Source organism: Salmo salar, chromosome ssa07 (assembly GCF_905237065.1).
Source record: "Salmo salar chromosome ssa07, Ssal_v3.1, whole genome shotgun sequence".
Lineage (NCBI taxonomy): Eukaryota > Metazoa > Chordata > Actinopteri > Salmoniformes > Salmonidae > Salmo > Salmo salar.
In genome coordinates, this window is record NC_059448.1 from 54,402,495 (window position 1) to 54,429,109 (window position 26,615).

General features: G+C 46.0%; 1 protein-coding gene across 3 annotated transcripts in view; it reads left to right on the forward strand.

The window, feature by feature from the left end:
- The window catches only part of LOC106609762 (plexin-A4), a 493,355-nt gene that overhangs the window by 35,794 nt on the left and 430,946 nt on the right, over positions 1-26,615 (forward strand). For all 3 annotated transcript variants that reach the window (XM_045722278.1, XM_045722276.1, XM_045722277.1), the window contains exon 2: positions 15,691-17,039. In XM_045722278.1, coding sequence (XP_045578234.1) covers positions 15,786-17,039 — 1,254 coding nt within the window. In that variant the 5' untranslated portion in view covers positions 15,691-15,785. The remainder of the gene's footprint in view (positions 1-15,690; positions 17,040-26,615) is intronic.

Sequence of the window (26,615 nt, forward strand, 5' to 3'; positions counted from 1 at the left end):
TGGTGTTCGGGGAAAAACATACGACATAATAAAATCCATGTACACAAACAACGGTGTGCGGTTAAAATTGGCAAAAAACACACACATTTCTTTCCTCAGGGCTGTGGAGTGAGACAGGAATGCAGCTTAAGCCCCACCCTCTCCAACATAAACTCAGCAAAAAAAGAAATGTCCCTTTTTCAGGACCCTGTCTTTCAAAGATAATTCGTAAGAATCCAAATAACTTCACAGATCTTCATTGTAAAGGGTTTAAACATTATTTCCCGTGCTTGTTCAATGAACCATAAACAATTTATGAACAATCACCTGTGGAACGGCCGTTAAGACACTAATAGCTTACAGACGGTAGGCAATTAAGGTCACAGTTATGAAAACTTAGGACACTAAAGAGGCCTTTCTAAACACCAAAAGAAAAGATGCCCAGGGTCCATGCTCATCTGCGTGAATGTGCCTTAGGCATGCTGCAAGGAGGCATGAGGACTGCAGATGTGTCCAGGGCAATAAATTGCAACGTCCTTACTATGAGACGCCTAAGACAGCGCTACAGGGAGACAGGACGGACAGCTGATCATCCTTGCAGTGGCAGACCACGTGTAACAACACCTGCACAGGATCGGTACATCCGAACATCACACCTGCGGGACAGGTACAGGATGGCAACAACAACTGCCCGAGTTACACCAGGAATGCACAATCCCTCCATCAGTGCTCAGACTGTCCGCAATAGGCTGAGAGAGGCTGGACTGAGGGCTTGTAGGCCTGTTGTAAGGCAGGTCCTCACCAGACATCACCGGCAACAATGTCGCCTATGGGCACAAACCCACCGTCGCTGGACCAGACAGGACTGGCAAAAAGTGCTCTTCACTGACGAGTTGCGGTTTTGTCTCACCAGGGGTGATGGTCGGATTCGCGTTTATCGTCGAAGGAATGAGCGTTACACCGAGGTCTGTACTCTGGAGCGGGATTGATTTGGAGGTGGAGGGTCCATCATGGTCTGGGGCGGTGTGTCACAGCATCCTTGGAGCTTGTTGTCATTGCAGGCAATCTCAACGCTGTGTTTACAGGGAAGACATCCTCCTTTCTCATGTGGTACCCTTCCTGCAGGCTCATCCTGACATGACCCTCCAGAATGACAATGCCACCAGCCATACTGCTCGTTCTGTGCGTGATTTCCTGCAAGACAGTGTTCTGCCATGGCCACCGAAGAGCCCGGATCTCAATCCCATTGAGCACGTCTGGGATCTGTTGGATCGGAGGGTGAGGGCTAGGGCCATTCCCCCCAGAAATGTCTGGGAACTTGCAGGTGCCTTGGTGGAAGAGTGGGGTAACATCTCACAGCAAGAACTGGCAAATCTAGTGCAGTCCATGAGGAGGAGATGCACTGCAGTACTTAATGCAGCTGGTGGCCACACCAGATACTGACTGTTACTTTTCATTTTGACCCCCCCTTTGTTCAGGGACACATTATTCCATTTCTGTTAGTCACTTGTCTGTGGAACTTGTTCAGTTTATGTCTCAGTTGTTAAATCTTGTTATGGTCATTCAAATATTTACACGTTAAGTTTGCTGAAAATGAACGCAGTTGACAGTGAGATGACGTTTATTTTTTTGCTGAGTTTATATATCAACCAATTGGCGAGGCCCCTAGAACTGTCTGCAGCACCCGGCCTCACCCTACTACGATCTGAATTCAAATGTCTACTGTTTGCTGACTGTACCAGTGCCTCGTTCACTATCTGGGGAATTTGTGTGTGTGTGTGTGTGTGTGTGTGTGTGTGTGTGTGTGTGTGTGTGTGTGTGTGTGTGTGTGTGTGTGTGTGTGTGTGTGTGTGTGTGTGTGTGTGTGTGTGTGTGTGTGTGTGTGTGTGTTTAGTTCACCAAAACCAGAAACCAAACATACTAATATATATAAAAACTCAGAGCGAGACCTTGGCTGTGAAGGAGGATGATAGAATGTGTGTGTGTAGCATTGTGTGTGTTTAGCATTGTGTGTGTGTGTGTGCAGCACTGTGTGTGTAGCATTGTGTATGTGCCGCACTGTGTGTTGCATTGTGTGTGTGTGTGTAGCATTGTTTGTGTGTAGCAGTGTGTGTGTGTGTGTGTGTAGCATTGTGTGTCTGCGTCTGTGTGTGTGTGTGCAGCTCTGTGTGTGTAGCAGTGTGTGTGTGTAGCGTGTGTGTGTGTGTGTGTGTGTGTGTGTGTGTGTGTGTGTGTGTGTGTGTGTGTGTGTGTGTGTGTGTAGCAGTGTGTCTCTAAACCTCGGACTGCTAAAGAGGATTAGAGGGTCTCTGATCAGGGACCGAGGGAGAGCGAGATGGAGAGAGAGGGAGAATGAAAGAGGGAGAGAAAAGAGAGGACAGGCAGATGTCAACAGTTTCTCTCAGATCCAGTGGATTTTGTCTGTCTGGTGTCTTGGCCAGGCCTCTGCTTTGAAATGCACTGACTTGAAGGAAAAGGGAAAGGAGAAACAGATATCTAGAATTGACTTTTGCTGCCCAACGCATTCTCACATCAAACAAGGATTCCCAGCATCAGCTGCTGCATAGCATTCTCACATCATAACTCTTCCCTGACTTTAAAATGACGTTCATCACCTAGGTCTGTCTAATCACATAAGAAGGATGTGAGTTACTCTTACGGTATGAAATACACATTGAACCTTCGTGTTGACATAACCTGAGGTGGTTCCGTGGGATATCAAGGGCCTAATCTGGAATTAGAGTTCCTAACCTTGATCTTCCAGGGGCATCTGACGGCAGTAATCTCAACCCTAATCCTGTTCTTAATGTAAACCCTCCCTCCCTCCCTCCCTCCCTCCCTCCCTCCCTCCCTCCCTCCCTCCCTCCCTCCCTCCCTCCCTCCCTCCCTCCGACCTTAGCTAACTCTCCTTCCCTACCTATCTCACTCTCCTTTCCTCCTTAGCTACCTCTCCTTCCTGAGCTGTTTGCTTGTGTTGTGTGATGTTAGGGACTAGTTTTGTTTTTACCAGGAGCAGAGGCACAGCCCGAGCCTACAATAACTTAGAAGGATGATGCCCTGCCTTTGTAGGATGATGCCCTGCCTTTGTAGGATGATGCCCTGCCTTTGTAGGATGATGCCCTGCCTTTGTAGGATGATGCTCTACCTTTGTAGGATGATGCTCTACCTTTGTAGGATGATGCACTAACTTTGTAGGATGATGCACTAGCTTTTTAGGATGATGCTCTGCCTTTGTTGCAGGTGTAATAAGCTTGAAACTGCCATGGTACATGATCAGTGTGTGTGTTTGTGTGTGTATGTGTGTTTGTGTGTGTGTTTGTGTGTGTGTGCGGTTGTTTATTTCAACAAGCTTATGTGTGTGTTTGTATAGTCTCACCGGTTTGCGTGTGTGTGTGTGTGTGTGTGTGTGTGTGTGTGTGTGTGTGTGTGTGTGATAGATTATCTTGGGTGAGTGCAGGGTGTTTTCCTATCCCAGCTCAGTGAGTTGTACTGTAGGGTGAGTAGTAACTGTTATCCCTGTGATCATTGCCAGGGCTCAGTGGGAGCTGCAGGGATTAGTCTGTTAATCTGAACCACCTCTCCTCCATGCCACCGTGCCACCTCCACTGACGGGCACGGCCATCACGCTGAACTGAGTGACCTCCTGGAAGGGCAGCAAGAGGACAGGAGCATAGCATATCTAGTTGTAGACTAGACTGGATCCGTTTGTACTCTCTTCTTCTCTCTCGCCTTTCTCCTGGATCTTTCTCTTTCTTTAATGTAGGGTCATAGCATGTCTAACTGTAGACTGTACACCTCTCTGTCTGTCCTCTTTACCTCCCTTCTTCCCTCTGTTCTCTCATTCTATTATAGTATCATAGCATCTCTAACTGTCTCTGTTCTCTCATTCTATTATAGTATCATAGCATCTCTAACTGTCTCTGTTCTCTCATTCTATTATAGTATCATAGCATCTCTATCTGTCTCTGTTCTCTCATTCTATTATAGTATCATAGCATCTCTATCTGTCTCTGTTCTGTCTGTCTGCCTCTCTCACTGTGTCCCTCCTGTCTCTTTTATCAGGAGGTATTGTCTTATTACAGCCTGATCTGTTTACCTGGGTGTTGGTATCATTTCCATCTATGTGTGTTGTTGTCATCTCTCTCCATTCACCCTGTGACAGATTACCGCCCCATAAAAGTGTAAAGATCTGGGTGGGTTTTGTGAATGTAAAGGATTATACTGTAATTACCCTACTTTTCCCACTCATAATCTCCCGTAATCCCATTTGACTCATATGTTTTGTGTTAGATATTTCTGAACGGGTTTTTATATCTGGAGAAGTTAATCTGTTTACAAAAGAGTCAGACAGTTTTCTCTCAATGTTCCAGATGTATTTCCACCATGAAGATGTCGACATACGTTCAGTGTTCCAGTGCTCCTACTCATTATCTAACCTATTCAACCTGTTAATAGCTGGAGTGGGATGTGTCTTGGTTCAGCTATGCAGTGGTTGGCCTTGACTAGCTCTAGTAATCAACTACTTTCCAAACAGTAAGCTAGCTGTAACCTCTGAAATACCCGTGTTCTCATCACTCAATATCAGACATATCTATTGTTGGAGCCTTGTGCTTGTTGTTTACGTGTGCTATTATCTATTAGACAGATGGGCTGAGAGCCAGACTATATTATGCAGTCTACACCCCTTCTGTCTGTCTGTATGTCTGTCTGTATGTCACTGTCACAGTCTTATTGTATGTCTGTATGTCACTGTCACAGTCTTATTGTATGTCTGTATGTCTCTGTCACAGTCTTTCTGTCACAGAATTTCTGTCTGTCTGCCACAGTCTGTCAGTCTGTCTCTGTCTGTCCGTAATGTCTGTCCATATGTCTGCCCGTCTGTCTGTCTGTCTGTGCCACAGTCTGTCTCTCTCTCCGTCAAAGTCTGTCTGTCTGTCTGTCTGTCTGTCTGTCTGTCTGTCTGTCTGTCTGTCTGTCTGTCTGTCTGTCTGTCTGTCTGTGCCACAGTCTGTCTCTCTCTCCGTCAAAGTCTGTCACAGCCTGTCTGTCTGTCTGGCCGTCAGTCAGTCTGTCTGCCCGTCTGTCCATCCGTCTGTCACAGTCTGTCACAGTCTGTACAGTCTGTTACTGTCTGTCCAACTGCCAGTCTGTCTGTCTTTCTGTCTTTCTGTCTGTCTCTGTCTGTCACTAGGTTCGCCTTATCTCAGGTTCACAGGTGGGAGGCAGACTGAGCGAGCGAACGAGAGAGAGAGAGAGAGGGAGATGGAGAGGGAGACAGAGAGACTTGGAGCCTCTTCCCTTGACAGAGTGTAACCTTGACGATGCCTCTCCACCTGGTTGGCATGGATCGGCTTAGACACCCCCAGAGGAACCGATCAATATTTCTGTTGCTTGTTTTTGACTTCCCTCTCCTTCCTCCTCCTCCGCCTCCTCTTCTCCTCTCTTCTCTGCTTCTTTCTTTCTCTGCCATAGGATGTTATCTGATTTAGCTGGTTTGTTTGTGGCGCACGCCTCACTGTCTCTCCCCATCTCTCACCGTCTCTCCCCGCAAACCTAATAATGGCTCTAATTTGGGCACAGTTTAGGGATGCTAACGCAATTTGTGTTTTGTTTTTTTCAGGAACAAATACTTTTTTTCTTCATGAAAAAGCATAAATATCCAATTATTTCTGAAAGCGGAGAGCACGTGCAGTACACACACACACACACACACACACACACACACACACACACACACACACACACACACACACACACACACACACACACACACACACACACACACACACACCTCAGATTGTACTGCATGGTGTTTTTGCCCACATTTCCAGCGAAGCACTGAGTGTGAGAGTGTGGCACCAAACATGAATTCATTAGCACCCTTTGATGTGCTGGTGCAGTATGTGGTCTGGAGTTACTGTGTGTGTGTGTGTGTGTGTGTGTGTGTGTGTGTGTGTGTGTGTGTGTGTGTGTGTGTGTGTGTGTGTGTGTGTGTGTGTGTGTGATTTCTGTGGGCAGATCTGGCACTGAGACACACACACACTGCTTGGTACTCAGCATTAAGGAGATCGTTTGGGTGTCCTGTCCAGGGGCTGTACTTGTACATCAACCCACTGGGCAAAAACCGGTTGAATCAATGTTGTTTCCATGTCATTTCAACCCCCCAAAAATCTATGTGACGTCATTGACTCAACGTGGAAACCTGATTGGATTTGCAAAAAGTCATCAATTTAAGGGAATTTCATATTTTTTTACTTTTAACCTAAATCCAATGACATGGTGATTTCCTTTTACATTTCATGTTGAATTCACGGTAGTTGACAACTCAACCAAATGTAAATCAGAACTAGACGTTGAAATGACTTCTGTGCCCAGTGGGGAGCTGCCTCATGCGACAGAAACAAGAGATAAGCCAAGGCTTCTTACTTACTGTGTAGGAATGTGAAGAAAAGACACAATGTGGATGGAGATAAATAATGTGTTTGAATGTTTGGGGCTGTGTGTGTGTGTGTGTGTGCGTGTGCGTGTGCGTGTACGTGTGTGTGCGTGTGCGCATGCGTGTGTTCGTGTGTGTGTGTGTGTGGGGTTGTATGAAGCGGAACATGGCTGAGCGACTCAGGTGTAATTAATGGCGCGTGATGATCAGCAGGCAAATGCAAATAGGAGCTAAACGAGCTTCCCCGATGAGCAGGATAATTGCGTGTCACTGACGGTTTCAGGTCGCGATCATCATACATTCTTGAAGGCGCCGAAGCCAGCGGGTTATTTCTGTGTTAGTGTGTGTGCGAGAGAGAGAGAGAGAGAGAGAGGAGGGAGGGGGAGGGATAGAGTTTGCATGTGCAGTGTGTGTGTGTGTGTGTGTGTGTGTGTGTGTGTGTGTGTGTGTGTGTGTGTGTGTGTGTGAGTGTGTGTGAGTGTGTGTGTGTGTGTGAGTGCGTTTGCACCTGCTACAGAGAACAAGATGATATGTGTACCCATCGACACTACAGGTGATATTTCACCTTCAATCCCTCCCTCCCTCCCTCCCTCCCTCCCTCCCTCCCTCCCTCCCTCCCTCCCTCCCTCTTTCTCTATTTTGCTATTTAAAGTTGAATGAAGTTGTTGAGGTATATCCAGCTGAGCACTTTGTTATCCAGGTACTCTGTCCCCCGCTGGTAAATTAGAGTTGGGAGCTCACAGCCGCTCCCAGTGTAAGATTAATATTACAACAGGCCTTTATTTTTAGTCCAAGCAGAGAGCCCAATGCCCTTTCAGTAGTCCTCATGCAGCTCTGCTCCCCCTTACTGCTTCCTTTGACCACCTACTTCTTTCCCTTTGTCAAGGAGAAATTATTATTCTTTCTTTCTCCATCTTTCTCTATCCCTCTCTCTCTTTCTGGCGGTCACCCTCTCTCTCTGGCACTTACCCTGTTTCTCGCTGTCTCTGGCGCTCACCCTCACTCACCCTCTCACTCTCTATCGCTCTGTCTGAAATGTGTTAACCCATTGTCTGATTGGTTCGTTTCTCTCAGTAATATGAGTCAGAGTGAGTGTAATCAGATTGCAGCCCAGTCGGTGTGGTTCCATGATTGCTCCTCACCAGGAGATTTTACCTGGAGATCCCAAGTGGCTGTCTGATCGGAGCTACAGTTGAAGTCAGAAGTTTACATACACCTTAGCCAAATAAGTTTAAATTCAGTTTTTCACAATTCCTGACATTTAATCCTAGTAAGAATTCCCTGTCTTAGGTCCGTTGGGATCACCACTTTATTTTAAGAATGTGAAATGTCAGAATAATAGCAGAGAGAATGATTTATTTCAGCTTTTATTTCTTGCATCACATTCTCAGTGGGTCAGAAGTTTACATACACTCAATTAGTATTTGGTAGCATTGCCTTTAAATAGTTTAACTTGGGGCAAACATTTCGGGTAGCCTTCCACAAGCTTCCCACAATAAGTTGGGTGAATTTTGGCCCATTTCTCCTGACAGAGCTGGTGTAACTAAGTCAGGTTTGTAGGCCTACTTGCTCGCACACGCTTTTTCAGTTCTGCCCACAAATTTTCTATAGGATTGAGGTCAGGGCTTTGTGATGGCCACTCCAATACCTTGACTTTGTTGTCCTTATGCCATTGTGCCATGACTTTGGAAGTATGCTTGGGGTCATTGTCCATTTGGAAGACCCATTTGTGACCAAGCTTTAACTTCCTGACTGATGTCTTGAGATGTTGCTTTAATATATCCACATCCTTTTCCATCCTCATGATGCAATCTATTTTGTGAAGTGCACCAGTCCCTCCTGCAGCAAAGCACCCCCACAACATGATGCTGCCACCCCCGTGCTTCACGGTTGGGATGGTGTTCTTCGACTTGCAAGCCTCCCCCTTTTTCCTCCAAACATAACGATGGTCATTATGGCCAATAGTTATATTTTTTGTTTCATCAGACCAGAGGACATTTCTCCAAAAAGTACGATCTTTGTCCCCATGTGCAGTTGCAAACCGTAGTCTGGCTTTTTTATGGCGGTTTTGGAGCAGTGGCTTCTTCCTTGCTGAGCGACCTTTGAGGTTATGTCAATATAGGACTCGCTTTACTGTGGATATAGATACTTTTGTACCTGTTTCCTCCAGCATCTTCACACGGTCCTTTGCTGTTGTTCTGGGATTGATTTGCACTTTTCGCATCAAAGTACATTCATCTCTAGGATGATGGCTGCGTGGTCCCATGGTGTTTATACTTGCGTACTATTGTTTGTACAGATGAACGTGGTACCTTCAGGCGTTTGGAAATTGCTCCCGAGGATGAACCAGACTTGTGGAGGTTTACAATTTTTATCTGAGGTCTTGGCTGATTTCTTTTGATTTTCCCATGATGTCAAGCAAAGAGGCACTGAGTTTAAAGGTAGGCCTTGAAATACATCCACAGGTGCATCTCCAATTGACTCAAATTATTTCAATTAGCCTGTCAGAAGCATTTAAAGCCATGACATCATTTTCTTGAATTTTCCAAGCTGTTTAAAGGCACAGTCAACTTAGTGTATGTAAACTTCTGACCCACTGGAATTGTGATACAGTGAATTATAAGTGAAATAATCTGTCTGTAAACAATTGTTGGAAAAATTACTTGTCATGCACAAAGTAGATGTCCTAACCGACTTGCCAAAACTATAGTTTGTTAACAAGAAATTTGTGGAGTGGTTGAAAAACGAGTTTTAATGACTCCAACCTAAGTGTATGTAAACTTCCAACTTCAACTGTATCTGGCAGTGTGGGAGAAATAATCCCACTGGGCAAAAACAGGTTGAAACAACGTTCAAAACTGGTTGGTTGGATTTGCAAAAAGTCATCAACATAAGGACATTTCATTTTTTTTCACCCAATTTTTACCTAAATGACATGGTGACATTTTTTAAAATTAATTTCACATGAATCCACATTAGTTGACAACTCAACCAAATGTAAATCTAGACTAGACGTTGAACTGACGTCTGTGTCCAATGGGATGGGCTCAGCCTGACTAACACTGACTAATACATGTACATGTGTAGGCAATATGACAAGATAAGATACAATATTATATGATACAATACATTATTGTCCATTGTCATGGAAATTAATTTTGTTAGCCCAGAGGTACAGATTTAATTTGATCCCCCTGTTGCAGGAAAACTTTCCTGCATTGTAGGACATTTAAAACTTGCAGTGGAATGATCAAAGCCCCCTCTAGTGGCCTCATGGGTGGAATGTTGTTCATATTTTTTATAATTTCAATTGTCACATTGGTATAAAGGGATCGGGAGACAGGCGCAGGAATGCGTAATAGGGGTTTTTATTTACCCAAATTACAGCGTGCCGTGTAAAGGCACGGGGACGAAGACCAAAGAAACACGTATACAAAACACAGGGTTGAAACCCAAACAAAAGAGCGAGTAGTACCTCGAATAAATACACAATCGCACAATGATACCACACGGGATGAGACCCGTAATCATCTGCGCAATACACGTGGCACGAAAGCCAAAACAACACAGCACAGGTACTCACACGCCCAACGGACATTGGAACAATAATCAACCAGACAATGGTGAACAAAGGGCACACGTATACAATTACTAATCAGGGGAGATTATGGGGACCAGGTGTGCGTAATGACACAGTTCAGTTCCTAGAGGCCGGTGACGTAGACCTCCGAAACTGGTGCACGGAATGAGCAACAGTACCGGAGAGATCCGTGACATTAATCAACATTATATCAAACATTTCATTTTACATTTTTTTATATTTCAGTCTTCTGTGATGTATATAAAGTGTAATATTTGGATGCAAACTCAAAATTCTATAGATTTCAACTTTATATCTGACATGGTACAGGTGTCTTCTTTCTTCTAAGTCCATAACCATGTGTGTGAGCTGTATACTTTTGTTTCAAAGTAGATTTTTTTGGACTACCAAAAGACCCTGATTTAGGCCACTGCAGTAAAAGGTTAAACAGGCTTCTCAAGTTTCTAATTTCCACATTACATTTATAGACTTGATTTTGTGTCAATTTAATAATAATGCGCATAATAATTCACATTTCCTGTTGCTGCAGGATTACTTTCCTGCTGTAACAGACTGGCTCAAATTAAGATCCTACAGTGTCTTCATACAGTGCCTGTGTTTCAATTTCTCACCCATCTACACACAATACCCCATAATGACAAAGTGAAAACGTGTTTAGTAATTTTTGCAAATGTATTGAAAATGAAATACAGAAATATCTAATTTACATACGTATTCACAACCCTTACATCAATACTTTGTTGAAGCAACTTTAGCAGCGATGATTTTCTCAAGCTCTGTTAAATTAGATGGGGAGTGGCGGTGAACAGCAATCTTCAAGTCTTTCAACAGTTTTTCAGTGGGATTCAAGTCTGGGCTTTGGCTGGGCCACTGAAGGACTTTCACATTCTTGTTCTGAAGCCATTCCAGCACTGTTTTGGCTGTATGCTTGGGGTCATTGTCCTGTTGGAACGTAAATCTATGCCCCAGTCTAAGGTTGTTTGTACAAGGTTCTCATCAATGATTTGCCTGAATTTGGCTCCATTCATTGTTCCCTCTATCCTTACCAGTCTCCCAGGCCCTGCCGCTGAAAAGCTTCCCCATAGCATGATACTGCCACCACCAAGCTTCACAGTAGGGATGGTGTTAGATGGGTGATGAGCTGTGCCTGGTTTCTCCAGACATAGCGCTTTGCATTCAGGCCAAAGAGTTACATTTTTGTCTCATCAGACCTCAATCTCTTGCCTTATGATCTCAGAGTTTTTTACATGCCTTTTTGCAAACTCCAGGCATGCTGTCATGAGTGGCTTCCGTCTGGACCACTCTCCCATAAAGCCCAGATTGATGAAGTGCTGTAGAGACCGTTGCACTTCTGGCAGGTTCTCCCATCTCAGCCAAGGGACTCTGTAGTTCTGTCAGAGGGATCATTGGGTTCTTGGTCACCTCCCTGACCAAGGTCTTTCTTGCCTGGTTGCTTAGTTTGGTCGGACAGCCAGCTCCTGGGTAGTTCCATATTTTTTCTATTTCCTAATGATGGATACCACTGTGCTCTTGGAAACTTTCAACACACAGAAAAATGTTTATACCCTTCCCCAGATATGTGCCTCATCACAATTCTATCTTGGAGATCTACAGACAGTTCCTTGGACTTCATGGTATATTTTCTGCTCTGACATGCACTGTCAACTGTGGGAACTTATATAGACAGGTGTGTTTCTTTCTATGTCCGAACAATTTAATTGGCCACAGGTGGGCTCCAATCAAGTTGTAGTGACATCTCAAGGATGATTGAAGGAAATTGGATTTAGAGTGTTTTAACAAAAAGGTTTGAATAGTCATGTAATTTAGATATGTTCAATACATTTGCATCAAGAAAACATTGTGATTATGGGGTATTGTGTGTAGATGGGTAAGATTGTTTGCAATCCTTTTAGAATTCACGCTGTAACAAATGTGGAATAAGTCAAGGGGTATGAATACTTTCTGAAGTCCCTGTACATATTTACAATGCTGGAATGGCTTCAGAACAAGCATTTGTAAGTCCTTGAGTGGCCTAGCCAAAGCCCAGACTTGAATTCCATTGACAAACTGCGGAAAGGGGCCTCCCGAGTGGCGCAGCGGTCTAAGGCACTGCATCGCAGTGCTAGAGGCATCACTACAGACCCGGATTCGATCCCGGGTTGTATCACAACCAGACGTGATCGGGAGTCACATAGGGTGGCGCACAATTGGCCCAGTAGTTCTGGTTAGGGGAGGGTTTGGCCCAGGGGGCTTTACTTGGCTCATAGCGCTCTAGCGACTTCTTGTGGCGGGCCAGGCGTCTGCAGGAGGTCGTCAGTTGAACGGTGTTTCCTCCGACACATTGGTGCGGCTGGCTTCCGGATGAAGCGAGCGGGTTATAAGAAGCGCGGTTTGGTGGTTCATGCTTCGGAGGGCGCATGACTCAACCTTTGCCTCCCGAGCCCGTTGGAGAGTTGCAACGATGAGACAAGATCAAAATTGGGGAGAAAAAGAATACAACAACAACAAAATTGTGGAAAAACCTGAAGATTGCTGTTCACCGCCACTCCCTATCTCATTTAACAGAGCTTAAACATCTGTAAGGAAGAATGGGAGAAAATCCCCAAATCCAGATGTACAGTACAAAACTGATGCAGACGACTCAAAGCTATAATCACCGCCAAGTAACTGGATACACACTCATTACAGAACACACATAGTCTCACTATCATACAATGCTAGAGCTACAATGAAGAGCAATGAATGTGAGACTTGTTTAGCATCAGTGTAATTAAAGCAAAAGTGTGTGTGTGTGTGTCAGCAGTGTTGTGGAGGCTGACCCTGGATACCACGCAGGTGATCACCTGTTCATAGGGGAGAGCTAATGAGCAGTTGGAAGCACAGGGGACCGCAGTGTTTACAGGAAATGCTCTCCTCATTTCCTCTTGGTGTGTTTATAATGTGTGTGTACATTGAATATGGATGTGTACCGTGTAGCCTTTGTTTCTATACGTGTAAACATACAGAACATACTCTATATGTATCTCTGTGTGTGCACTGTGCGTGCGTGTGTGTGTACTGTGCGTGTGTGTGTGTGTGTGTGTGTTACTGTGTGTGTGTGTGTGTGTGTGTGTGTGTGTGTACTGTGTGTGTGTGTACTGTGTGTGTGTATAGGCAAGGAGGAACAGTAGTGTGATATTGCTGAGGCTTGACAAACGACCCAGGGACTGATGAGGCGCTTGTTTCTGCAACCACTAGCACTTCCTCCTAATTACTCCACCTCTGCCCATAAACTCTGTCTGTATGTATGTGTGTGTGTGCACGCTCCACCTCTATCCATAAACTGTGTGTGTGTGTGTGTGTGTGTGTGTGTGTGTGTGTGTGTGTGTGTGTGTGTGTGTGTGTGTGTGTGTGTACTGTGCGTGTGTGTGTGTGTGTGTGTGTGTGTGTGTGTGTGTGTGTGTGTGTGTGTGTGTGTGTGTGTGTGTGTGTGTGTGTGTGTGTGTGTGGGCCAGAATGTTAGAACTATGTCTCCTAGCCATGTCAGCAGGTGGGAAGCTCTATCTGAAGAAAAGAGGGAAAAATCAACAAAGCATGCAAATCACACTCTGAGGAGAGAATCAATTAGGAGTGGAGCAGCCTGGATGTGAGGGATGTGTGATGGGCTGTGAAGGATATGAAGGGGCTGGGCCCATGCAGAGACATAGAGATGGTGTATGACCGTAGATAACCCCCCGGGGTCCTGCATTAGCCATCTGAGAACACACAGTCCTCCACTCATCCCAGCAGGCCTCTCTCTCAGACTTTATACTCTCTTTATACCCTCTACACCCTCTCCTGTCTCTCTCTGAAAGGTTCAGATGGGTTTGGACTTGATAATGTACAGTTGAAGTCGGAAGTTTACATACACTTAGGTTGGAGTCATTAAAACTCGTTTTTAAACCAATCCACAAATTTCTTGTTAACAAACTATAGTTTTTGCAAGTCGGTTAGGACATATACATTGTGTATGACACAAGTAATTTTCCCAACAATTGTTTACAGACAGATTATTTCACTTATAAGTCTCTGTATCACAATTCTAGTGGGTCAGAAATGTACATACACTAAGTTGACTGTGCCTTTAAACAGCTTGGAAAATTCCAGAAAATGATGTCATGGCTTTAGAAGCTTCTGATAGACTAATTGACATAATTTGAGTCAATTGGAGATGCACCTGTGATTGTATTTCAAGGTCTACCTTTAAACTCAGTGCATCTTTGCTTGACATCATGGGAAAATCAAAAGAAATCAGCCAAGACCTCAGATAAAAAATTGTAGACCTCCACAAGTCTGGTTCATCCTTGGGAGCAATTTCCAAATGCCTGAAGGTACCACGTTTATCTGTACAAACAATAGTACGCAAGTATAAACACCATGGGACATGCAGCCGTCATACCGCTCAGGAAGGAGACGCGTTCTGTCTCCTAGAGATGAACGTACTTTGGTGCGAAAAGTGCAAATCAATACCAGAACAACAGGACCATGTGAAGATGCTGGAGGAAACAGGTACGAAAAGTATCTATATCCAGAGTAAAACGAGCCTATATCGACATAACCTGAAAGGCCGCTCAGCAAGGAAGAAGCCACTGCTCCAAAACCGCCATAAAAAAGCCAGACTACTGTTTGCAACTGCACATGGGGACAAAGATCGTACTTTTTGGAGCAATGTCCTCTGGTCTGATGAAACAAAAATAGAACTGTTTGTTCATAATGACCATTGTTATGGGGGAGGAAAAAGGGGGAAGCTTGCAAGCCGAAGAACACCATACCAACCGTGAAGCACGGGGGTGGCAGCATCATGTTGTGGGGGTGCTTTGCTGCAGGAGGGACTGGTGCACTTCACAAAATAGATGGATGGTATGATGAGGATGGAAAATTATGTGGATACATTGAAGCAACATCTCAAGACATCAGTCAGGAAGTTAAAGCTGGGTCGCAAATGGGTCTTCCAAATGGACAATGACCCCAAGCATACTTCCAAAGTTGTGGAAAAATGGCTTAAGGACAACAAAGTCAAGGTATTGGAGTGGCCATCACAAAGCCCTGACCTCAATCCTATAGAAAATGTGTGGGCAGAACTGAAAAAGCCTGTGCGAGCAAGGAGGCCTACAAACCTGACTCAGTTACACCAGCTCTGTCAGGAGGAATGGGCCAAAATTCACCCAACTTATTGTGTGAAGCTTGTGGAAGGCTACGTTTGACCCAAGTTAAACAATTGAAATGCTACCAAATACTAATTGAGTATATGTAAACTTCTGACCCACTGGGAATGTGATGCAAGAAATAAAAGCTGAAATAAATCATTCTCTCTTCTATTATTCTGACATTTCACATTCTTAAAATAAAGTGGTGATCCTAACTGACCCACGACAGGGCATTTTTACTAGGATTAAATGTCAGGAATTGTGAAAAGCACAGTTTAAATGTATTTGGCTAAGGTGTATGTAAACTTCCGACTTCAACTATATGTCTGTCTCTCTTTTTCTCCTCTCTCATTCTTCTACTTGCCTTATTGCCTTTTTATTGGTACAGTGCTCTGTATGATAAATATGTCTGATACTCTGTATGATAAATGTGTATGGGGATTCTTTATGTAGATGCAAGAATGTTGTCTTTTGTGTTTCCAACCTCATATTTCTCTTCTCTTCTCCAGGTATAGAATGACCTCAATCCCAAGAGAGGCCTGATCACGGATTGGCTGAGAGTACTGGACCGAGCCCCTTCTTGCCCTCCCTGACACCGCGGACCATGGAGTCCCACCACACCAGGACACAGACTTCCTGTCTTACCCTATGCTGCTTCCTGTTGGCCCTGGCCCCCCCTCTCTCATTGGCATCCAGGCCCCTCCCCCATGCCCCCGACGGCGCCACTATCATCACAGCCTCCATCGACACAGCCGAGGAGGAGGACTATAGCACATTCAGCACCGAGAACCCCGAGTGGAAGTTCAACCACGTGGCCGTGGACGAACGCAACGGCAACGTGTACCTGGGAGCGGTCAACCGCATCTACAAACTCTCCCCCGACCTAAACGTACAGGTGTATCACGAGACTGGCCCCGACGAGGACAACCGCAAGTGCTACCCGCCACGCATCGTGCAGCCCTGCAGCGAGCCGCTGTCCCTCACCAACAACGTCAACAAGATGCTGCTGATGGACTACCGGGAGAACCGGCTATTAGCCTGTGGTAGTCTCTATCAGGGCATCTGTAAACTCCTTCGTCTGGACGACCTGTTCAAGCTGGGAGAGCCCTTCCACAAGAAGGAGCACTACCTGTCCGGGGTCAACGAGAGCGGTTCGGTGTTCGGCGTCATCGTGTCGTACGGGGACTCATCGCCCGACAAGCTGTTTGTGGCCACGGCAGTGGACGGCAAGCCCGAGTATTTCCCCACCATCTCCAGCCGCAAGCTGGCGCGCAACTCGGAGGAGGACGGCATGTTCGCCTACGTCTTCCACGATGAGTTCGTGGCATCCATGATCAAAATCCCGTCGGACACGTTCACCATCGTGCCTGACTTTGACATCTACTACGTCTACGGATTTGGCTCGGGTAACTTCGTCTACTTCCTTACGCTGCAGCCGGAGATGGGGAATGGGCCGGCCACCGGCTCCTCCTCCGCGGGGCGAGAACAGGTGTACACTTCTAAAATAGTCCGGCTGTGTAAAGATGACACAGCCTTTAACTCGTATGTGGAGGTACCCCTGGGCTGTGTGAAGGGCGGCGTGGAGTACCGGCTCCTACAGGCGGCCTATCTCTCCAAGGCGGGTGCCATATTGGGGCGCTCGCTAGGTGTGGGGCCCGACGATGACGTCCTATTCACCATATTCTCTAAGGGCCAGAAGCGGCGGCCGCGCGAGGCTTCGCAGGAGTCAGCGCTGTGCGTGTTCGCCCTGCGCGAGATCAACGAGCGCATCAAGGAACGACTGCAGTCGTGCTACAAGGGCGAGGGCACCCTGGACCTGGCCTGGCTCAAGGTCAAGGACATCCGCTGCAGCAGCGCTGTGAGTACCAAACACACACACACATACACAGCGGTACTAACCAACTATTTTCACACCTGATCCATTGAATCAACGTCTTGATGACTGACCTTGTCATTCAACATCAATTTTGTTCACCACAAGCCAGTGTGGATAGTATGTTGAATACAGTCTGATTTTCCTTACGTTACCAATGCTGGAATACAAGAGTAGAGAGAGTAGTGAGTAGTGAGCTGTATTCAACTAGAACAGTGTTAAATCTGTTCTACATTCTGACAATGAAACACGTAATAACAAGAGGTGCATATTTACCGAGTATTTATTTTGTTCTACTAAATGAAAGGTGAAGGCTCATCACCCACACTACACAACAGAACCATAATGAGAGTTTTGTCTCACTCTAAAGGTGTATTAGAGGCACCATGTTTCTGGGTGGGCTGCTCCACCATTGGATTAATTTGAGGTGTTAACCAGCTCCGGTATCTGTTTCTCTATCCGGCTTAGAGGGTTGGGCAATTCACACTCACAAGTAATGAACATAATTTACCTCACTCCGTTGCGGCATTAGCAATTCAGTAACACATTTAATTTAATCTCTTCAGGTTAAATCTTACATCAGCGGTGTCTCTCAAAGCAGTAGCAGAGCTTCGATGTGACGCAACAGTATTTTGTTTATATTAGCTACCGCTCCTCCTCAGATAAAACGCAGACAAGCTGAAGAAACTAGAAATGGACATTTCACTGAATAGCAGTCAGGCAGGGTTCTCCACAGCTGCTATGCTGTGCTGAACATTAGCTAGTAAACAAACCCATCAGTGGGTCTTAATGCAGGGGAGCTCGCCTCTTAGTCTAAAGAGCTTCCCTGCTATCTCTACTGTTCTCTATAGTTTCCTACAGTTACACTATAGGATTGACGAAGGCGCTGCGTAAAGTCACACAATCTGCACTTACATTGTGATTAATGCACTGTGTGGATGTTTCTGGAAACTGTCTAAAGTGATGGATGACGTTGCGTTGAGGTCTCTTCAAATTCCTCAGACTTTCCTGAGCTTGTTAGTGCTTGTGAGCCTCTCTTTCAGTTCATTTGGGGAGTGTTAAAAGTTGTACGGTCACAAAGATGAATTCATTCATTCATTGATCTGTGCTAGTGTATACAAGTCTGTACTGGTCTGACTGTACTGTGATTAAATACATAAAGTTGTCCCTATTGGTGCAACGACATGACTAATCTTAGTCTCTAGAGGAAGGGCGTGATTCTCCGATTCAACCCCTCTCTTCCTTTTTACAGTATGATTCAGAGAGACTCTCTCAACTGAAGAACAGAGACTTGTATCAGAGGCGTGCTGTGTTCTGCTCCTGGTGTTTCCGGCGAGGGATAAATCAGTGGCGGCGTGCGCCATCGTTGGGGTGGGGGGTGGGGGGGAGGACACGGGTTAGCGGTGAGGAATGGTGCCATTTCAGCACGCGCCACAGTTTGGCGGCTGCAGTATAAATTAGAGGCGGTCGACGTCACAAAGCCCCATCCTGGAGATGGATGGTCCTTACTCTCCCCTGGCCGCTCCATCACTATGGATACTAGGCCCTTTTCCCTTAAAGGCAGGGAGAAGCACTTTGATTATACGGCAAAGAAAAACACCACTAAACACATGATCTCTGAAGGTTCTGAAATGATTGATATTCAAGGAGGGGGGTTGCATAAATGATTGCCTGGATTTACAGGAATATGACTTCAAACACATGTTCATATATAGAGGCAGGCAGGCACACACGCACACACTCACACACGCACACACAAACCCTCACACATATACACATACACACACACGCAAACACACACACGCACACACACACACACACGCACACACTCACACACGCACACACAAACCCTCACACACACACACGTACACACACGTACACACAAACACACACAAATTAGTAAGTGATTAGAGGTAAATGGCGGGGTGTCTGTGTTGTTCTTGGATCTTTGCACAATGGGAACATGTTGTATGACAAGATACAGAGATGGGGGATGACACAAGACAGAGAGAGAGATAACCTACTACAGTAGCTGTGTATGTGTGGGGGAGATGTCTCCCTAGTATCACACGGATAATTTTACACAAATCCTGGTTGTTAGTCCCAATTAATTCCTCGCTCTCTTTTCAATAATGCATGAAGGGGAACGCCCCCCCCCCAGCACGCGACATCTTGAATGTTGCCAGAAATGTAGTTCAAGTCATCATTCGCTCTCTTCCCTCCAAATGCAGCAGCCAAGATAGTCACAGGCTCCAAACACAGGGCTTTAGAGCAGAGAGGAGAGAGACTGCATGGCAGAGAAGCAACAGCAGCTAGTAACAGCTAGTAGCTTTGGGTTTGTGCTCATATAAAAGTCTAATGAGGAACCATAGAACCACAGAGAGAGATCAAGAGAAGGCCCTCTCTCTCTCTCTCTCTGTCTCTCTGTCTCTCTCTCTCTCCTGCTCTCTCTTACTCTCCCCATCTCTCTCTTTCTCTGTTTCTCTTTTGCTCTCTCTCTCTCTCTCTCTCGTCTCTCTCTCTCTCTCTCTCTCTCCTGCTCTCTCTTACTCTCCCCATCTCTCTCTTTCTCTCTGTTTCTCTTTTGCTCTCTCTCTGTCTCTCTCTCTTTCTCTCTCTCTCCCCTCTCTCTCTATTTCTCTCCCCCTCTCTCTCTCTATTTCTCTCCCCCTCTCAATCTCCCCTTCTCTCTCTCTTTCCCTCTCTCTCTCTGGTTCTGGTTTTCTCTTCTTTTCAAGCTCTCTTGTCGTATTTTTCACATCATATGTTTTCCCCCCAATTATAGAGTGGATGAACTGCCCCTAGGCTCATTAGAGTAGCTTGGCTGTACAGAGGAGCAGACGATATATGCATGCACTCACAGACACCCACACACATACCCGCGCACAGAAACACACGCAGAAATACACAGAAACACACAGAAACACACACAGAAACACACAGAAACACACACAGAAATACACAGAAACACACGCAGAAATACACAGAAACACACACAGAAACACACAGAAACACACACAGAAACACACAGAAACACACACAGAAACACACAGAAACACACACGGAAATACACAGAAACACACACGGAAATACACAGAAACACACACGGAAATACACAGAAACACACACGGAAATACACAGAAACACACACAGAAACACACAGAAACACACACGGAAATACACAGAAACACACACAGAAACACACACACAGAGACACACAGACACAAAGACAATGGTCATTCACCTCAGCTCATTAGATAGCCTCTGTCTTTGTAAGGAGTACCAATTTGTGTGATTGCCACTTTGTGTTAGGGGCGCTCTGAGTGCTCTCGTCTCTAACATCTCTGTTGTAGCAGTTGGTTTTTCAGCCAATAATATTAGCTGGCTTGTGAGAGCTTAATTGACTAAAGTGAATTTCAGCCAAAGATAAGAAATGTATCATTAAAAAAAACAATTTAGTAAGTTAAGTTATATATATCTGAAAAAAGCATTCCGTAACATCAGAAGGTATCCCAGATACATGTGGGCTGTTAAATCTGCCGGTGAACTTACTGTTGTATTAGTCAAAGAATAGTCCCTGTGGGTTTGAACTGGGCAGCACGCAGCTATTTCAAGAACAGAGAAATGGAAGGAAAAGGGGGATACGATACAGATATGGAATTACACGTTGAACGCTCTGAGGTGATTGGATGTCAGATTACAGGGAGCTACAGTCGATTGGCTGATGCAGGCGGTAGTTTACTCTCAGTGATGTGATTGGTTTTCCTAGATGGTGTTGCTTGGATTCGGTGCCTTTCGATCAGAACGTATGAATGGAGATGTGAATGTATGCAGAGTTCTTACTCCATCCCTGTGCCAGCAGTAGGTGGTACAATCAATACGCTTTGTGTAAATCTCCCGTTGACATCAACGCTTGATTTCCCCTGCCCAGAAGTGCGTAACTCAAGTTAGGATTTGTCCATAACAGCATGCTACCACATCAATGTCACAGCGACAGCCATTTTAGGTTTTAGGACATTTAAAAAGGTCACTATGGCACAGCTTTATTCCCCCCTACTGAGTCAACAGTGGGCCTATAGCTGTCCAGCCCAAACACCTATTAAAGCTTGTTTTGCGAGGTCAGGCCTTTGTTGGTTTCCAGCGGGTGCTACTGTACCTCTTGTCGGTAAAGGAGCTGCATCAGGACAGGGATAGAGGAGGAGGATGCGTTTCCCAAACCGCCACGCTCGACTGAAGCACATAATGCATGCTCAACACTATCAGTCTGGGCCGGGTCCGCGTCCATAGATCATTGTGAAATGGCATGTGACCTATACAAAAAAAAAACTGCTCCTTCATCGACATGTTCACCGTGTCAGCAGGACGAAGGAAATTCTCTCCTTTCTCTTCTCTTCTCTCCCTCTTTCTCTCTCGCCTGTTCTGCTGTAAACATGGCTAGTTGAGTGGTTTTCTCACCACTCTAGGCTGCTTACAGAGACGAGAGATAAGTTCGCGTGTACACCCCTGTCACATGGCTGCGGTCCTCCTCGGCCTCACTCCCCACTTCCTAATGATCATAAATGACATGTCGTTAAGTAGCATGCTATCGGCTATTCTTCTACATTTGTCATCCACGCCGACTTCACATTCTGAATTATTTCCAATTAATTACATTATTCTACTCCGTTGCCAGTCCCTCTATCTCCCCCCCACTTGAAAGCAGCTCGGAAGGCAACACTCATCTGGACTAAGTTCATGTTTGATGTTCTTCTTTTTGATAATGGCTCTTCTTCCTTCCGTCTCTTAATTTGATCAACCTTTGTATATTGTGTCCTGTTCCGGGCTGCCTTCTTCATGAGTTGAGCGGTGATTGGAGTTTAATCAGCGTTGTCTGGTGATTCAGTCCCCTCCACATCCTCCGGATCTGGCTTCATTAAAACACCGTCCTGTTCCAAATGGCACCTTAATCCCTATGTAGTGCACTACTTTTGACCAGGGCCCATAGTGCACTATGTAGGGAAATGGGGTGCCATTCAAGGCGCAGCTGCAGTGCAGCCGCCTGCCACACACTAATTAAATCTCCATACATGATACTAGCCCACAAAAGGTCAGAATCCATCACAATACATTATTCTTGGATTAACCAAGTGTCTCTTCACCCAGCCGTTGCCCCCCTCGTTTTCTCGTTGTCTTCCGGCGCCGTTTTTTGATGTCTCAATTTCCACCCGGTTTCCCCTGAAATCAGCTAGTGTCATTTAGTTTAATTTGATTGTGTTCTCTACCCCACACAGATCTGTTGTTCCCCCATTGATTCTGACAGGTGGGATCATACATAAACATGAATTATGGAGAATAGCGCAATATCAAGGCTGACTCTCCTGTCTGTGAGGCAGACAAGCCAACACAACACAGCCAGGTAGAGACTGCCTCTCCTGTCTGTGAGGCAGACAAGCCAACACAACACGGCCAGGTAGAGACTGCCTCTCCTGTCTGTGAGACAGACAAGCCAACACAACACAGCCAGGTAGTAGTCTTCTTTGACTTTACAGAACACAAAGACAAATATTTAATCTCCCTCCTCAGATAGAAAATAAACTTGTGGACGGACCACAACGCAACGCACACACACACACGCACGCACGCACGCACGCACACACACACACACACACACACCAAAAGTCCCACTATTTTGCCTCCCATAAACCATATTGATCTGCTGAGAGACTGATGGCATGTCTCAGGGAGATGACATCACTGTCAGGCCCTGGTGAGTGTCGTCAGCTCTCTCTCTCTCTCTCTCTCTCTCTCTCTCTCTCTCTCTCTCTCTCTCTCTCTCTCTCTCTCTCTCTCTCTCTCTCTCTCTCTCTCTCTCTCTCTCTCTCTCTCTCTCTCTCTCTCTCTCTCTCTCTCTCTCTCTCTCTCTCTCTCTCTCTCTCTCTCTCTCTCTCTCTCTCTCTCTCTCTCTCTCTCTCTCTCTCTCTCTCTCTCTCTCTCTCTCTCTCTCTCTCTCTCTCTCTCTCTCTCTCTCTCTCTCTCTCTCTCTCTCTCTCTCTCTCTCTCTCTCTCTCTCTCTCTCTCTCTCTCTCTCTCTCTCTCTCTCTCTCTCTCTCTCTCTCTCTCTCTCTCTCTCTCTCTCTCTCTCTCTCTCTCTCTCTCTCTCTCTCTCTCTCTCTCTCTCTCTCTCTCTCTCTCTCTCTCTCTCTCTCTCTCTCTCTCTCTCTCTCTCTCTCTCTCTCTCTCTCTCTCTCTCTCTCTCTCTCTCTCTCTCTCTCTCTCTCTCTCTCTCTCTCTCTCTCTCTCTCTCTCTCTCTCTCTGTGTGTGTGTGTTGTTCCCTCTCCAATGCTAATCATTCTGACTGTTTTTGGACACTCCCAAGGGCTCTATAGAAAGGAAGTTAAATCTAGTAGGTGACAGCTATTTCACTCTACATACCTATTCTCTCTCACATAGCCACACACGGACTGTGGAATGCCTAATGTGCACCCGAACTGCAGATGGAAACTTCATTCAGAACCTCTGTTTTTAATGCTTTTTACCCAAGCACCCTCGCTAAGTGATTAGAGTCACAGATATGAGCATGGCTCCTTTAGGTCCCCAGGAGAGACTAGAATGAATGGCGTGTCTATTGATAAGAGGGGGATATTTTTCTCCTTATAAGCTCTATAAGCCCCTGGAACCAAACACCATGTATAGAGCTGAACATTCTGCCATATCAACAAAGGCTCCAGCTGCAGGCTTGATGTATACTACTAGTCTCTCTAGACATCAGTGTGTGTGTGTGTGTGTGTGTGTACAAACCCCATCACCAACCATTGTAGGTCAAGCTCCTGCCCTCCTCTCCTTCTAACTACACTAAGCATAAACAGCTCAGACCTGAGATTCTGTCCATTGACTCTGTATGGTTTCATCCCTACTGCTGGGGTTGTTCTGTCCTCTACAGTATATCTGCCCAGTCAGCAGTGTGTGTACCATCCTCTGACAGTAGCAGCGGCAGGGACCTTTGAAGCTTTGACTGGACTCCTTCCAAACACACACTCTGAGAGGATAATGAACAGGGATGATACTGGAGGGAGAGGATGATGAACAGGGATGATACTGGAGGGAGAGGATGATGAATAGGGATGATACTGGAGGGAGAGGATGATGAACAGAGATGATACTGGAGGGAGAGGATGATGAACAGGGATGATAGTGGAGGGAGAGGATGATGAACAGGGATGATAGTGGAGGGAGAGGATGATGAACAGAGATGATAGCTGGAGGGAGAGGGATGATGAACAGGGATGATAGTGGAGGGAGAGGATGATGAACAGAGATGATACTGGAGGGAGAGGATGATGAACAGGGATGATACTGGAGGGAGAGGATGATGAACAGAGATGATACTGGAGGGAGAGGATGATGAACAGGGATGATACTGGAGGGAGATGGAGGAGATGGAGGAGAGAATGATGAACAGGGATGATACTGGAGAGTGAGGGAGGAGAGGATGATGAATAGGGATGATACTGGAGGGAGAGGGATGATGAACAGGGATGATACTGGAGGGAGAGGATGATGAACAGGGATGATACTGGAGGGAGAGGATGATGAACAGGGATGATAGTGGAGGGAGATGATGATGAACAGAGATGATACTGGAGGGAGAGGGATGATGAACAGGGATGATAGTGGAGGGAGAGGATGATGAACAGAGATGATACTGGAGGGAGAGGATGATGAACAGGGATGATACTGGAGGGTGAGGGAGGAGAGGATGATGAATAGGGATGATACTGGAGGGAGAGGGATGATGAACAGGGATGATACTGGAGGGAGAGGATGATGAACAGAGATGATACTGGAGGGAGAGGATGATGAACAGGGATGATACTGGAGGGAGAGGGAGGAGAGGATGATGAACAGGGATGATACTGGAGGGAGAGGGATGATGAACAGGGATGATACTGGAGGGAGAGGATGATGAACAGAGATGATACTGGAGGGAGAGGATGATGAACAGGGATGATACTGGAGGGAGAGGGAGGAGAGGATGATGAATAGGGATGATACTGGAGGGAGAGGGATGATGAACAGGGATGATACTGGAGGGAGAGGATGATGAACAGAGATGATACTGGAGGGAGAGGATGATGAACAGGGATGATACTGGAGGGAGAGGGAGGAGAGGATGATGAATAGGGATGATACTGGAGGGAGAGGATGATGAACAGGGATGATACTGGAGGGAGAGGATGATGAACAGGGATGATACTGGAGGGTGAGGGAGGAGAGGATGATGAACAGGGATGATACTGGAGGGAGAGGGATGATGAACAGGGATGATACTGGAGGGAGAGGATGATGAACAGAGATGATACTGGAGGGAGAGGATGATGAACAGGGATGATACTGGAGGGAGAGGGAGGAGAGGATGATGAATAGGGATGATACTGGAGGGAGAGGGATGATGAACAGGGATGATACTGGAGGGAGAGGATGATGAACAGAGATGATACTGGAGGGAGAGGATGATCAGCAGGAAGAGCAGCAGGAAGACGACTGAGGGAGATAGAGAGGAGGAGGATGAGAGACAGAGAGGAAGAGAGGGAGAGTACCATTTGAAGTGACGCTTGACTGAGCAGAGAGAAAAATGTGGCGTAGTAGTGGATGGAGACGGAGCGGAGAAATGAAAAGCTTCCAAACAGGGAAAATGAAAGATAGAGAAGGAGTCAGCTGGCCAGTGTTTGTGGTGGAGGGAGGGAAGCGTAGTGGGAATGGCGGTGGGCGGCGTTAGCGTGCAATCCTGCGCTCTGTCATGCATGGCGAGCAGGACGAAGGGTTGCCATGGATCAGCGCTCAGACAGACTGCACATTGCACCCCCATCACCAAGCTCTCTGCATGGGTCTGCAACTGTACAGACAACACTGTGGAGGGAAATAACAGTCTCAAGTTCAAGTCAAGTCCACGTCGGCAGTCAAGTCCCTTCAAAAAAATAAATAAAATACATCCCTGTCTCAATGGGACTCACTTGGCAGCCAAATCCCTTGAAATAGAGATTAAAATCAAATCAAATGTTATAAGTCACATGCGCCGAATACAACAGGTACAACCTTACAGTGAACCTTACAGTGAAATCCTTACTTACGAGCCCCTAAAAAAACAAAGCAATTTCCAAAAAAACAGATATGAATAAGAGATAAAAGTAACAAGTAATTAAAGAGCAGCAGTAAAATAACAATAGCGAGATTATATACAAGGGGTACCGGTACAGAGTCAATGTGCGGGGGCACCGGTTAGTTGAGGTAATATGTACATGTAGGTAGAGTTATTAAATTCTCCTGAGGGGGAATAGGTTTTGTCGTGCCCTCTTCACGACTGTCTTGGTGTGCTTGGACCATGTTAGTTTGTTGGTGATGTGAACACCAAGGAACTTGAAGCTCTCAACTGCAGCCCAGTCGATGAGAATGGGGGCGTGCTCGGTCCTCTTTTTCCTGTAGTCCACAATCATCTCCTTAGTCTTGATCACGTTGAGGGAGAGGTTGTTGTCCTGGCACCACACGGCCAGGTCTCTGACCACCTCCCTATAGGCTGTCTTGTC